This window comes from Rhinatrema bivittatum, chromosome 9 (genome assembly GCF_901001135.1).
Source record: "Rhinatrema bivittatum chromosome 9, aRhiBiv1.1, whole genome shotgun sequence".
Classification (NCBI taxonomy): Eukaryota; Metazoa; Chordata; class Amphibia; order Gymnophiona; family Rhinatrematidae; genus Rhinatrema; species Rhinatrema bivittatum.
This window is the reverse complement of record NC_042623.1, coordinates 209,582,203-209,594,556: the sequence shown is the minus strand read 5'-3', so window position 1 is coordinate 209,594,556 and position 12,354 is coordinate 209,582,203. Positions and strand designations below refer to the sequence as shown.

The 12,354-nt window shown below is 47.9% G+C and overlaps 2 protein-coding genes across 4 annotated transcripts in view; one reads left to right on the top strand and one right to left on the bottom strand.

The window, feature by feature from the left end:
• The window catches only part of CP (ceruloplasmin), a 151,617-nt gene extending 149,092 nt beyond the window's left edge, over positions 1–2,525 (top strand). For both annotated transcript variants that reach the window (XM_029616513.1, XM_029616512.1), the window contains one exon: positions 2,233–2,525. In XM_029616513.1, the coding sequence (XP_029472373.1) occupies positions 2,233–2,282 (50 nt within the window). In that variant the 3' untranslated portion in view covers positions 2,283–2,525. The remainder of the gene's footprint in view (positions 1–2,232) is intronic.
• Positions 2,526–2,732: 207 nt separating this feature from the next.
• HPS3 (HPS3 biogenesis of lysosomal organelles complex 2 subunit 1) overlaps positions 2,733–12,354 on the bottom strand; it is an 87,614-nt gene continuing 77,992 nt past the window's right edge. For both annotated transcript variants that reach the window (XM_029616514.1, XM_029616517.1), the window contains 3 exons: positions 12,093–12,299; positions 11,225–11,315; positions 2,733–3,761 (listed from right to left, as the gene is read on the bottom strand). In XM_029616514.1, the coding sequence (XP_029472374.1) occupies positions 3,634–3,761; positions 11,225–11,315; positions 12,093–12,299 (426 nt within the window). In that variant the 3' untranslated portion in view covers positions 2,733–3,633. The remainder of the gene's footprint in view (positions 3,762–11,224; positions 11,316–12,092; positions 12,300–12,354) is intronic.

The following is a 12,354-nucleotide window of genomic DNA, read 5'->3' as shown; positions in this document are numbered from 1 at the left end:
ACTGGTATTTGTACTTTTTGAAAGGTAAACAAATTAACGTTTACTCGTTCCATGCTACTCATTTTATAGACGTCTATCATATCTCCCCTCAGCTGTCTCTTCTCCAAGCTGAAGAGTCCTAACCTCTTTAGCCTTTCTTCAGAGATACTGGATGGAATACTCCTCTCCCAGCCCTTCCCTTTCCCACTTTCAGCTCACTCTCTGCTCCCCAGGCACATACTTCCTCCCACCTCCATTCTCTTATCCCAGTAAAGCTTGATCCCCTCTCCAGCTGACTACTCCTCCCAGCAAGACCCCCTAGCTTTCTCTCTGGCCCCAGAAGACTTGAACTTTTTCCTAGCTCTGCCTCTGCTCCCCCCTCCCTCACCTCAGCAAGACCCTCTAGCCTTCTATCTGTCTCTCCCGCCCATTTTAGCAAGACCCTTAGCTTTGTCTGCTTCCCCAAACTTGATTCTTGGGCAAGGCAGACAAAGTTCCCCCCTCTTCCAGTTCTCTCCCCTCCTAGTTTTCTATCTGCCACCCATTCTTTAGCAAGACCCCCGGCAGACTCCTTCCTTTCCCTGTTTGCCATCTTTCATATTCAGGTTCCACCAGACTCCCACTTCTCCCTCCACTGCTCGGACCATGCAGGCAAAGACCACTGCTGTATGGTCATCTGTTCTGGCCTACATGGGTCAACATGGACTCCTCAAATCTTTTCTGATCTGTGTAGACCAGCCTACTGTTGCTCCGTTTTCATGTCTAGTTGACATTTCTCTCTCTCTCTCTCTCCCACCCCACACAGGCCTTCACCATCATTGCTGCTGCTGCTCCTTTCTGGTCCTGTGCTTAAGTCTGTGGGGCACAGGACAATGCAGCCATAGTCTGTCATAGAAGCATTAGATACTGCAGCATATCCAAATTTAAAACAGGACTTGAAAAGAAAAAATAATGCAAAATATAAATCTGGTTACTAGCCCCCAGGTTGAATAAAATTAAAATCAATTATTCATCCATCTGGAAAATCCACTGGGAGCATCCCATTCGTAATCTGACAGTTTCTAGGTCGGTGCTAGTTAGAGAAAGGTGACATATTAGATGATGTATCTTAGGTAACATAGACGACTAGAGGCACCACCATCAAGCTCAAACACTAGGATGCCTCCTATGACAAAAATAAAAAGACAAACTGTGAAATTTCTGTGGCAGCTTAGAGTCAAGAACAGAGTTCTGATGCACACAAAATGATGATCTGAATGAGCACAGGATGTTAAGCTGAATGCAAGCTTCAGCTGAAACAGTAAGTTGTAGTGAAGGGACTGAGAAAACGGACCAGGTTTTTTTTGTACTTTTAATTTCTACTTTCTAAAGAAATAAATGATCAGGTTTTCTGTGTCATAATTGTATAAAACTGTGATTAATCTGCACAAGAATCTACTCTATTGATTTAGAATTTAGTCACATCCACATAATGTGGAAAGTAATTTGTCACTGATTAGTATGCAAGAGGTGTCTGTACAAATGAAGATCAATTACATTTAACCAATCAGTTCATTGGTAGCTGGGAACAGCAGAGGCACAGCTTTGATAATTATCTGCTCTGACTTGGCAATCAGGAGTCAAAGAAGGGGAAAAAGCAATCAGCCTTCCTGAAAGCTGACAAGTGAATGATCATGTTGAACATCATTTTTGTTTGGGGCAGATGCAGACTACATACACAAGTTGAAGCTTCACTTACTCGCCTACAAATGCATTAACTCTATAGCAAATTGTTACCTCTCTTCTCCCAGCCTTCCTTGTGAATTCCGTTCATCAAGCAAGCCACTTATCTCCTCCACCCCCCAAATCCATGCTTTCCACCTTGCTGCCCTGTATGCCTGGAACAGACTTCTTCAGTTTGTGCCTTATGCTTTCTCTCTGACTCTATTCAAATCCAGCCTAAAAAATCCCCAGGCTGAAGCTGCTTTCTAATCTTAAATTTTGAACTGCCCTACTGTCAGTTGATTTTAACCATTTTTCTACAATACATAAATTCGTCCTTCGCCACTTGTGTTCTGACTAAGTTCCATGGAGCAGGGTCTGTATTTTGTGTGTAATTGTGTACATGCAGTAGTGCTATAGAAATGATATAGTATTAAATATATACTACTACTATTTATCTAATAAAAACAGTGTATGACTTCTAAAACTATATTCTAATTAAAGGAAAAAAAATATCATTTTATTTTAATTATTACAATTTTTTCCATGCAGAACAAATTTCTCTTTATCAAAGGATTTTGAAACATGTAACAGGGAAGTGAAACTGATGTTGAAGTAGCAATGGAAGATGCAGATGAAAGAATGGCCTCTCTTCAGAAAGTGCACCGGGATGTCCAGTCATATCCAAAAAGAAAATGTGATGAGCTTCAACATCTTTGGTTTAAGTCCTAAATGACTACAAAACAACTTCAGTGGAATGCAAAATGCCGTTGCAGCAGAAGAAAATTACTGTAAATTATTTAGCCAGCTTAAGAAAAATAAATACAAAAATGTTTTAATAAGAATGTGGCAGCAAGTATCTCTTGATTTTGAAAGAGATTTTTAAAAAATGGTTTTACTTGTTCTCGGTTATGGCTCCCTCCCAGCTTAGATAAAAAATAAAAATGCAGGCGACTTGCATTATACTGCAGTCAGACCACAGTACTCAGACTCCTAAATACACTGGTTGCTGTTTAGGAGGAGGCAGTGTCCAGTCAGTGCTGAACTAATACTCGAGGTATGTGTTGGGGACCCCTACCTTAACAAAGGTGTCATTTTTTTAAATAAGATTAAACCGTGCTCCATTTATTCCATGGACACTGAAGATCCCATGAAACTTTACATAACAGCAGGGCTGTTAATGCTAATCCTGTTATCATGGCTAAAATATCAATAAGTGTTTCACAATACAAGTTCTGAGATAACTAGAAGTCCTAGCAGCAACACAGGTACTCATCATGTAGCCGAGTCTGACCGGCAGGCTACAAAGCCAAATTTTTCAGCAATGGCTATACTATACTAGTCTTGCTGGCTATAATAACGGTTACATAGCCTTGGGGTTAGGGATGGGAAAAGTGAGTTTAATTGAGGGAACTAAAGTGGGGATCTTGTAGGCTCTTCTAGTAAGGATAGTGGTATATAAAAGGGGGGAAGACAAAAAAAAAAAATTAGAGACTCTGCTGGATAAGGGGAAATCTTGCAGGTGCTCACACTTCCCATTTAAAAGTCAATGTGAAAATGGTCGGCAGGATCAGCCTTGTTCTCCGTGGACTGGTGTAAACATTTACCAAACAAACCAGAGCCATTAGCACCCTTTCTTTCTGCAGAACCCCAACTGCACCCAGGCATTTCACCTAGAAAGGCTGAGTGGGGGGCAGCCCATTAAGAGTTTGCCCTGCTGTACAGTGGGAGAGGATGTTTCTCTACTTAAAGAGTGTATACAACATGGGTTGTATTCCATATACTCATGCAGAACAGGTCACCTAACTCCTTGACAACAGTTTCAAAGTAGTCTGCAAGTGACTTATTTCATGTGCTACAATAGTGCCAATGCAGTAGAAGCATCCCAGTTCCACATTTTATTCTAATGTCATCGTCATTTTCCAGATAGACAATGCCTATTTTTTTTTTCCTTCAAGTTGCTGATTTTCTCCGATTGTGGTTCAAAAGATAAGGCAGGAAAAAGGTGGCACTTCCATCCTCTGGTAACACATTCAAGAAATCTTTTACTTCCAGTTCCATGGCAACAACTGACAAGGTTTCTGGTTAGAGAGAGAAACAAGAGTATTTTTAAGTCTAAATCCTAAGGATACAAGATCTTCATTTAATGCAACTGAGATTTTTGTCTCCTTCCTAAATTCGCTCTACATTTTTTTAATTTTAAGGTTTAATCTAAACAAAATTTATTACTAATTAAATTTAATTTACATTTCATATGAAAATTATTTGTTATAAATATTGAAGTCTAACATTTTGCATTGTAACAGTGAAATGTTTTAGTAAAGATTTACAATGAGATTAAAAGTGGCTGTTAATTAAGCAGCTGTATTATCATGGAAATTATACTTGAGAAAAATATTTAAAAAGCATAGGTAACCTTGAAAACACAACAATAAACCTTTAACTCCTGAACTGCAATTAACCGCATGATAATTAAAATATTTCTGAATCACCTCCCTATTCAAAAAGAACACCCAAAGCAATGTACAAAAAATTAAGATTTCAAAATGTAAGAACAAAACAAAAATACAGAAGCAGAAAAGCAAAATCAGCATCTCAGCAATCCAGATCATACTTAAATGCAGAAAACCAGATTTTCACATGCCTAGAACTATTTTAAAAACTTCTATCCCCAGTTCTAGGAGGGTACCAATTCAACATCCATAAAACACACTAAACAAAACACTAACACACTGAATACCATGTGCTGTTCTGGTGCCCCATCTCAAAAAAAGATATAACAGTACAGAAGAGGGCAACAAAAATGATCAGAGATAAAAGGCTATGCAGGTTAGGGCTCTTCAGCTTGGGAAAGATGGCTGAGAGGAAGTTTATAAATGTGGGGTTGAATGGGCAAATAGAGGATGGTTATTTACCCTTTCAAATACTAAAACAAGGGGACACTCCATGAAAATAATCACCAGCAGATTTAAACAAATCCTAGAAAGGGTTTTTCCACTCAACATACGATCAAGCTGTGGAATCTGTTGTCAGAGGATGTGGCCAAGACAACTAGCACAGTGGAGTTTAAAAGAGGTTTGGACAAGTTCCTGGGAGTCAATAACAGGAAACTGATCTACTTTTGGGGCTGTGCCAGGATCAGAGATAGGATACTGGAACTTGGTCTGACCTTGCAATCTTGAATCAGGCTTTAGAAAGCTGTGTTTTTTCCATGGTGGGTGTCATTAACAGAATCAGCTGTACACACGGCTAGCACAGTGGAGCCGTGAACAATGCAGAGGGGGCACTGGGGTTCCAGCAGGCAGGACGGAAGATATTGTCAAGGCTGGGCTAGAGCTGAGGTCATCAAAATCAGGCCAACCAGGTACAGGGAGGCTTCTCTGTAAAGTGCAGAACCTTTCTAGGCTATCAAACCCTTTCTAGAACAGCTTTACAATCTAAGAATTAAGTGAGAGCACAAAAAGGAAAATTAGTTTCTTACCTGATAATTTTCGTTCCCGTAGTACCAAGGATCAGTCCAGGACACCTGGGTTGTGACTCCGCACCAGTAGATGGAGACAGACTAAAACTTGTGGGCGGAGCCATATAAGCCCCTGTGCCAGTCACAGCCCCTCAGTCATACGTAATGTCAAAGTAGAAACCCAAAGGGCAACCATAGCTAACTAACAAAACTTGCCATTTAATCGGAAACAATTCCAACCCCTGCGGGAACCGGACTCCCCAACCGGGAGAGCGAACAAGCAGTGAGCGCAAGGAAACAACGATGAGCGGACTCTCCGTCAGCGGGCGGGATCCTGGACTGATCCTTGGTACTACGGGAACGAAAATTATCAGGTAAGAAACTAATTTTCCTTTCCCTGTACGTACCAGGATCAGTCCAGGACACCTGGGATGTACCAGAGCCAACTTACCGAGGGTGGGAAGCAGAGAGTCCTGCTCGGAGTACCCTCTCTCCAAACCCTCCGACCTCAGCGGCCTGAACATCCAGACGGTAATGTCTGACGAAGGTATGCAACGACTGCCAGGTAGCCGCCCTACAATCTCTTGGGGCGACACCTGAGAAGACTCCGCCCAGGACGCAGCGTGAGACCTTGTCGAATGAGCCCGAAGACCCACCGGCGGAGTCTTTCCCCGTACAAAGTACGCTGAGCCTATGGCCTCTTAGAGCCAACGGGCGATTGTCGTGCGAGACGCTGCAGCCCCTTTCTTGGGACCAGAAAGGAGGACAAAGAGATGATCCGTTATCCGAAAAGGATTAGTGACCTCCAGATAGCGAAGGAGGGACCTCCTCACATCCAGCTTTCGTAAGTCTCTCGTCTTCGGATCCGACGACTCCCCGACCGCGAAAGCGGGAAGTTCAACGGATTGATTCAAATGAAAAGCCGAGACGACCTTTGGAAGAAAGAAGGGACCGTGCGCAAGGAAACGCCTGTGGCGGAGAGTCGCAAGGACGGCTCCCTACATGACCACGCCTGCAATTCCGAGATACGGCGTGCCGAAGAAATCGCCACCAGAAACACGGTCTTCAACGTGAGATCCTAGACAGTAGAGCGCTGCAAAAAGGCTCAAACGGTGCCGAACATAAGGCAGAAAGAACCCAATTAAGATTCCAAGCCGGACAGGAAGGACGCAAGGGAGGACGGAGATGCTTAGCCCCCTTCAGGAAAACGGGCTATATCCGGGTGAAGAGCCAGAGGGGATCCCCCCGACCTTCCCCCGCAAACAACCAAGTGCCACCACTTGGACCCGTAGGGAACTGCACGCCAAGCCTCTGGCCAGTCCCACCTGGAGGAAAGCCAGAATATCAGAGACCGCAGCGGCGGTGGGATCCAAACCTCGCTTCATACACCAATCCTCAAAAACTACCCAGACCCTGACATAAGCCAGGGACGGAGACTGCTTCCGGGACCTCAGCAGCGTAGCAATAACCGCGTCCGAGTAAACTTTGCTCTTTAACCGATTCCTCTCAAAAAGCATGCCGCGAGACAAAAGTGATCCGCATCCTCCAAACAGACGGGGCCCTGATGAAGCAGCCCCGCGAAGCCGTGGAGACGAAGGGGAGCCTCCGCCGACAACTGAATGAGGTCTGTGAACCATGGACGGCGTGGCCACGGGGGAAACACGTACAGCAGCACATCCGTCGGCCAAGGGAGCACCAGCGCATCGACGCCCTCTGCTCCCCGCTCTCGACGCCGACTGTAAAAAACGTGGAGCCTTCGCGTTGTGCCACGTGGTCATCGGATCCAAGTGGGGAACTCCCCACGTCCTGCAGAGGAGAAGAAACGCCTCGTCCGCCAGTTCCCACTCTCCGGGATCTAGACGATGCCTGCTGAGAAATCCGCCTGCACGTTGTCGACCCCGGCAATGTGAGACGCTGCTATGCTGCTGAGATGTTGTTCCGACCAGGCCATCAAAATTCTCACCTCTTCCGCCACCAGTGGACTTCTCGTCCCTCCTTGACGATTGATGTAGGCCACGGTGGTTGCGTTGTCTGACAGTACTCGGACCGCCTGTCCCCGCACCAAGGGTATGAAGGCTTGGAGAGCCAGACAGACCGCTCTGGTCTCGAGGTGGTTGATGGACCATTGAGCTTGCGACGCTGACCAACGACCTTGCACCGACTTCCCTAGGCAAACTGCTCCCCAGCCGGAGAGACTGGCATCCGTGGCCACCACCGTCCAGTCGGGAACGAGAAGGGATACGCCACAGGACAGATGACTTGGATCCAGCCACCAGAGAAGACTGGATCTCGCCGGACCCACAAGCGGGAGCAGTAGGTAGAAATCCTCTGAAACTGGTGTCCAACGGGACAGCAAAGAAGACTGCAATGGCCGCAGGTGAGCGAACGCCCAGGGTACCAACGCGAGCGTTGAAGCCATAGACCCCAGCACCGTCAGGTAATCGCAGACTCGTGGACGGCGAAGAGACAACAGACGCCGCACCTGAGATTGCAGTTTGCATATCCGATCTTGAGAGAGGATTACCCTGCCCCGTTTCGTGTCGAATAAGGCCCCCAGATATTCCAAGGACTGAGTGGGAGCCAAATAACTTTTGTTGTAATGGACCACCCAGCCTAGGGACTGCAAGAACTGGAAGACCCTGTCCACCGCCCGTCGACACTGACTCTCTGACTTCGCCCGAATCAGCCAATCGTCTAGGTAAGGAAGAACTAGAAGACCTTCCCGTCGCAGCTGCGCCGCCACTACCACCATCACTTTCGTGAATGTCCGAGGCGCCGTTGCAAGACCAAAAAGGAGCGCCCGAAATTGGTAGTGCCTCCCCAGAACGCAGAACCTCAGAAACTGCTGGCACGATGGCTGAATGCCCACGTGAAGGTACGCCTCCGTGAGATCCAGAAGAGTCAGAAATTCGCCCGGACGCACCGAAGCAATAACTGACCGAATCGTTTCCATTTCGAAGTGGGGAACGCGAAGACATCTGTTTACCCCTTTGAGGTCCAGAATTGGCCTTGAAGTGCCGTCCTTCTTGGGAACTACGAAGTAAATGGAGTAACGGCCCGAGCCGCGCCGATCGGCAGGGACGGGGGATATGGCCCCCAAGCTTTCCAGCCGACGGAAGGTGTCCAACATCGCTGCCCTCTTCCTGGGGCCTTGCAGGGCGAGACCAGGAACTCGTCCGCTGGGATGCGAGCAAAATCTAACTCGTAGCCGTGTCTTATCACGTCGAGGACCCACTGGCCCGACGTCACCCTGGTCCACTCCTCGAAATATAAAGTTAACCGCGCCCCTACATTTGGAACGGCGTGCCGCAGGCGCGACGAGAGGTGGACCGGCCGGAGTTCAATGCGAGGGCTTGGACCCCGCACCCGACAGGGCCCCGCCTTGCTCCCCGTAACGTTTCCCACGAAAGGACTGCTGCCATTGAGTGTTCCGGGAAGAAGATGGTCTATACGAAGAGCCGGCGGATCTTTGAGGGCGCGATTTCCTGGGCCCCCGGAACCGGGCACTGGCCGGAAAGGAGGGCCGCGCCCTGGCCCTATCCTCGGGCAGCTAGAATGCCCTGTTCTCTCCCAGAGAAACCATCAAATCATCCAACTCCTTGAAAGGTAACGAACCCAGGTGGGCTTTGGAAGAGCCATCCGCTGCCCAGTTGCGTAGCCACAGGAGACGGCGCGCCGAAACTGCGGCTACTATGGACCTAGCAGAGGTGCGCAGCAGGTTGTGGAGGGCGTCAGCTCCATAAGCTATTGCCGCCTCCAATCTATCAGCCTGAGACGCCTCCTCCGCCAACAGGCCTGCATTCGCCTGAAGGACCTGGGCCCAGCGTAAACTAGCGCGCATGGCGAAGTTAGTGCAGATTGCTGCCCGCACCCCTAGGGCGGATACCTCAAATATCTTCTTGAGCTGCACTACAAGCTTCCTGTCTTGTATATCCCGAAGGGCCGTCGCCCCCGTGACCGGGATAGTGGGCCTCTTCGTCACCGTGGAGACCGCTGAATCCACCTTTGGAAGTTGCAGAAGCTCCAGCGCCTCCTCCGGGAGCGGGTAGAGCTTATCCATGGCCTTGCTGACTATCAACCCTAATTCCGGGGTATCCCAGTCGCACTGGATCCATATTGACCTCCTGGCGGACCACCACTGGGGAAGCCTCTATCCCCAGGTCCTGGAGAATGGCCGGGATGAATGGCGACAGTTCCTCTCTGCGGAACAGACGGACTACCTTGGGGTCATCCCCGTCCGCTGCCTGGGTACCTGTTCCCGCGCCGGGCTGGGCGGAGCCATCCGCCCCCGTCTCCTCAGCCCCCCTCGGGGGCTCCTCGAGACCACCAGTATCCGCCGTGGAGGAATCTTCTGGATCTGACTCCTGAGGTACGCTCCGGGGAAGCCGTTTCCCTCGCGCTGGCTCCTGGGCGAGCATCGCGGTCTTTTTCGCCTTGCGCTTACTCGGTGGGGCCTGGTTGGAGCCCTCCCCAGAGCCCCCCCCCTCGGGAGCGCTTGCTGCGCTTGTACATAAGTATCTTGCGCAGCAAGCCCGCGAAATCCTCAGAGAAACGACCCGGATTCGGAAGAATCGGCGCCGGAATCCCCCCGGGGCCGAAGCCCCTCCTCGGCGCCCCCTCCTGCCGCGCCCCGCTGCGGGGATAACGCGGGAGGGAGAGCCGAATCGCCTGCCGCGGTCCGCGAGAATTCCTTGCCAGTGGCCAAAATGGCCGCCGCTCCCGCGCTGAGCGGGAAAATGTCCTGAGGCCTATTTACTGGGCCTACCCCTCGCGGCGGCGAACGCGCGATCCGAGCCCGAGCCCCCCGCGATGCCCTGGACGTTGGTTCACCGTCCTGGATGCAGGCCGAGCAGAGGCCCTCCTGGAAAAAAACGCGCGCGCGCCGACCCGCAGGCCTTGCCTGAAGAACCGCGCGGCAAGCCGGCGACCGCGGGAAGTAAAAAACTGAGGCGCGTCAAAATTAAAGAAAAAACTAATTCGGCGACCTCCCCTCTTGCCTGCGGCGCCCCCCCTGCGCGAAAACGACGGAGCAGCGACGCCGAAGCAACGGAGAGCCGGCCGCAACAAAATAAAAACAGAAAACTCTTTTTTTTTTTTTTTTTTTTTTTTTTTTTTTTAAAACGCTGACGCCGCTGTCCCGGGTCCTGGAGCCCTAGTCCTGCAGGGGTGAGTGAACCGGGCTCCCCGGTGTCACCCCTGACGCTGCCACTAGACCAGCCGGGTCCTCGACCCTGGCAGCGGCCTCAACCGGGGGAGGGTAGTCCCCTCAGGACCTCTCAACCCCCCTGGGAGGCAGGGCACCCGAGACTAAGGGATTAAAAGAAAACCCCAATTTGGTATATAAACAACTATGCCTAACAAAAAACCTAGCCCAAAAATTCAAACCTGACTAACACCAACACCAGAATCAGGTCAGGCAGGGCTGTGACTAGACCTGCACCATCTACTGGAGACAGAGTAAGACTGAGGGGCTGTGACTGGCACAGGGGCTTATATGGCTCCGCCCACAAGTTTTAGTCTGTCTCCATCTACTGGTGCGGAGTCACAACCCAGGTGTCCTGGACTGATCCTGGTACGTACAGGGAACCATCAATGGCTTGCCGAAGGTCGCATAATTAACAGACTTGGTCTCCAGGTTGCACAATGCTGAGCACCATCCTTAGTACACCAAATAAGACCCTAACGATTGTGCTAGTAAGTGTGCACTGTGCCCAGAAAGATTCATTTAAGAAAAATACACCAACTATAGTGAGAAGAAATAAAAATTGTAGAAACACAGAAAAGTTGTACTTGTTTTTTATACATAAACTACAGTAATGTGTAGCACTATACCATATTTTCTGATCATGATCGCTAAAGGGAATACTGTAAAATATGATTCTCACAAATCTCAAGGGGGAAGGATGCTTAATTTTTGTAGAAGCATAATCTATAGAGGGCACACATTCTGCCCTGTGTAACCCTGGTAAGAGGTAGCACGCATTATCAGCAATTTCTGAGAAAGGAGACAAACTGTAAGACGTCACTGAATCCATCATTCGGATAGGACATTCTATAAATCTGTCAGGAAAACAGATTCTTTACCTCTCAGGGCTGAGATGAGTATGTGATCTTTGCCCCCGCCATGTCGGATTCGGCTACATAACTCAGGCAGCAACTTGGTCCACCACAGCACCTACCCACAACCAATGTAGAGATATAAAAAAGAAATAGGGAATTACCGGAACACTTTTAGCAAAATATTTTGAACTAAGCACAACAAGAAAGTGAAAATGCATAAAAAAAATTAAATTCAAGAATAAAAGCAATTATAAACTTTAAAAGTATAACCTAATAAGAGAATCCTGAATTTTGATTGACTTATTCCTAATATTTTGCTTACACTAGTAGTCTAATATCACTAATAGGGATCCCTGAGAATATAGAATATTGTAATGTGAACATTATAATCCAGTTTATAAATGAAAAATGGTGACTTGTTTATTTTAGAGATGGACAAAAATTACTGTGATTTTGGATTGGAATCCTAAGTCCCCATTCATCTTCTGGGTATTTCCCACTGGATGCCGCTGAAGTGTCTCGATCTGCTGACCTCTGCCCAACAATTAAGTACCTGGATGACTGGTAGGATTAGGATAATGATGCAAAAAAAAAAATCACATTCTTTTTTCCCATTTAACTTTATTTCAAAGTAAAATTTCATAGGAGGCTTAATAATAGCCTTAATGACTGGCTCTATTACTCTGGCAGGGTCAGGTTTAACTAGTTTACATCCTGAATCAGAGGACCTCTCACTGCTGCACCCATTTATAATCTGGAAAATAATCTTTACTATCCCCAGCAAACTGAGACACCAAGACAAATGCTCTCATGAACATTATCTTTTTCCTGGTGTCCTCTTCAAAACAAAGAAAAATAAGAGGAAAAAAAAAGGCAGTGCTGGTAAACACACCCGATTTGCATCCTTTAGTTCATGACTGGCATATGAGATAACAGCTTCGGGGCAGCGGTCCAAAATTTTGTCAATGGACTTCTCATGTTCTCCCAGGCGTGTATCGCAGAGAACAAGGACACTGAGGGCAGCAACGGTATGTTCTGGCAGTGGCTCCAAGAAAGGGAGTACCGATGCAATGTCAAGTGAGGGGCCACACAAGAGAGACTGAAAGGGAAATTATTAGGATCACTGGTTAACCAGACAAAGCCAAGGCAACAAA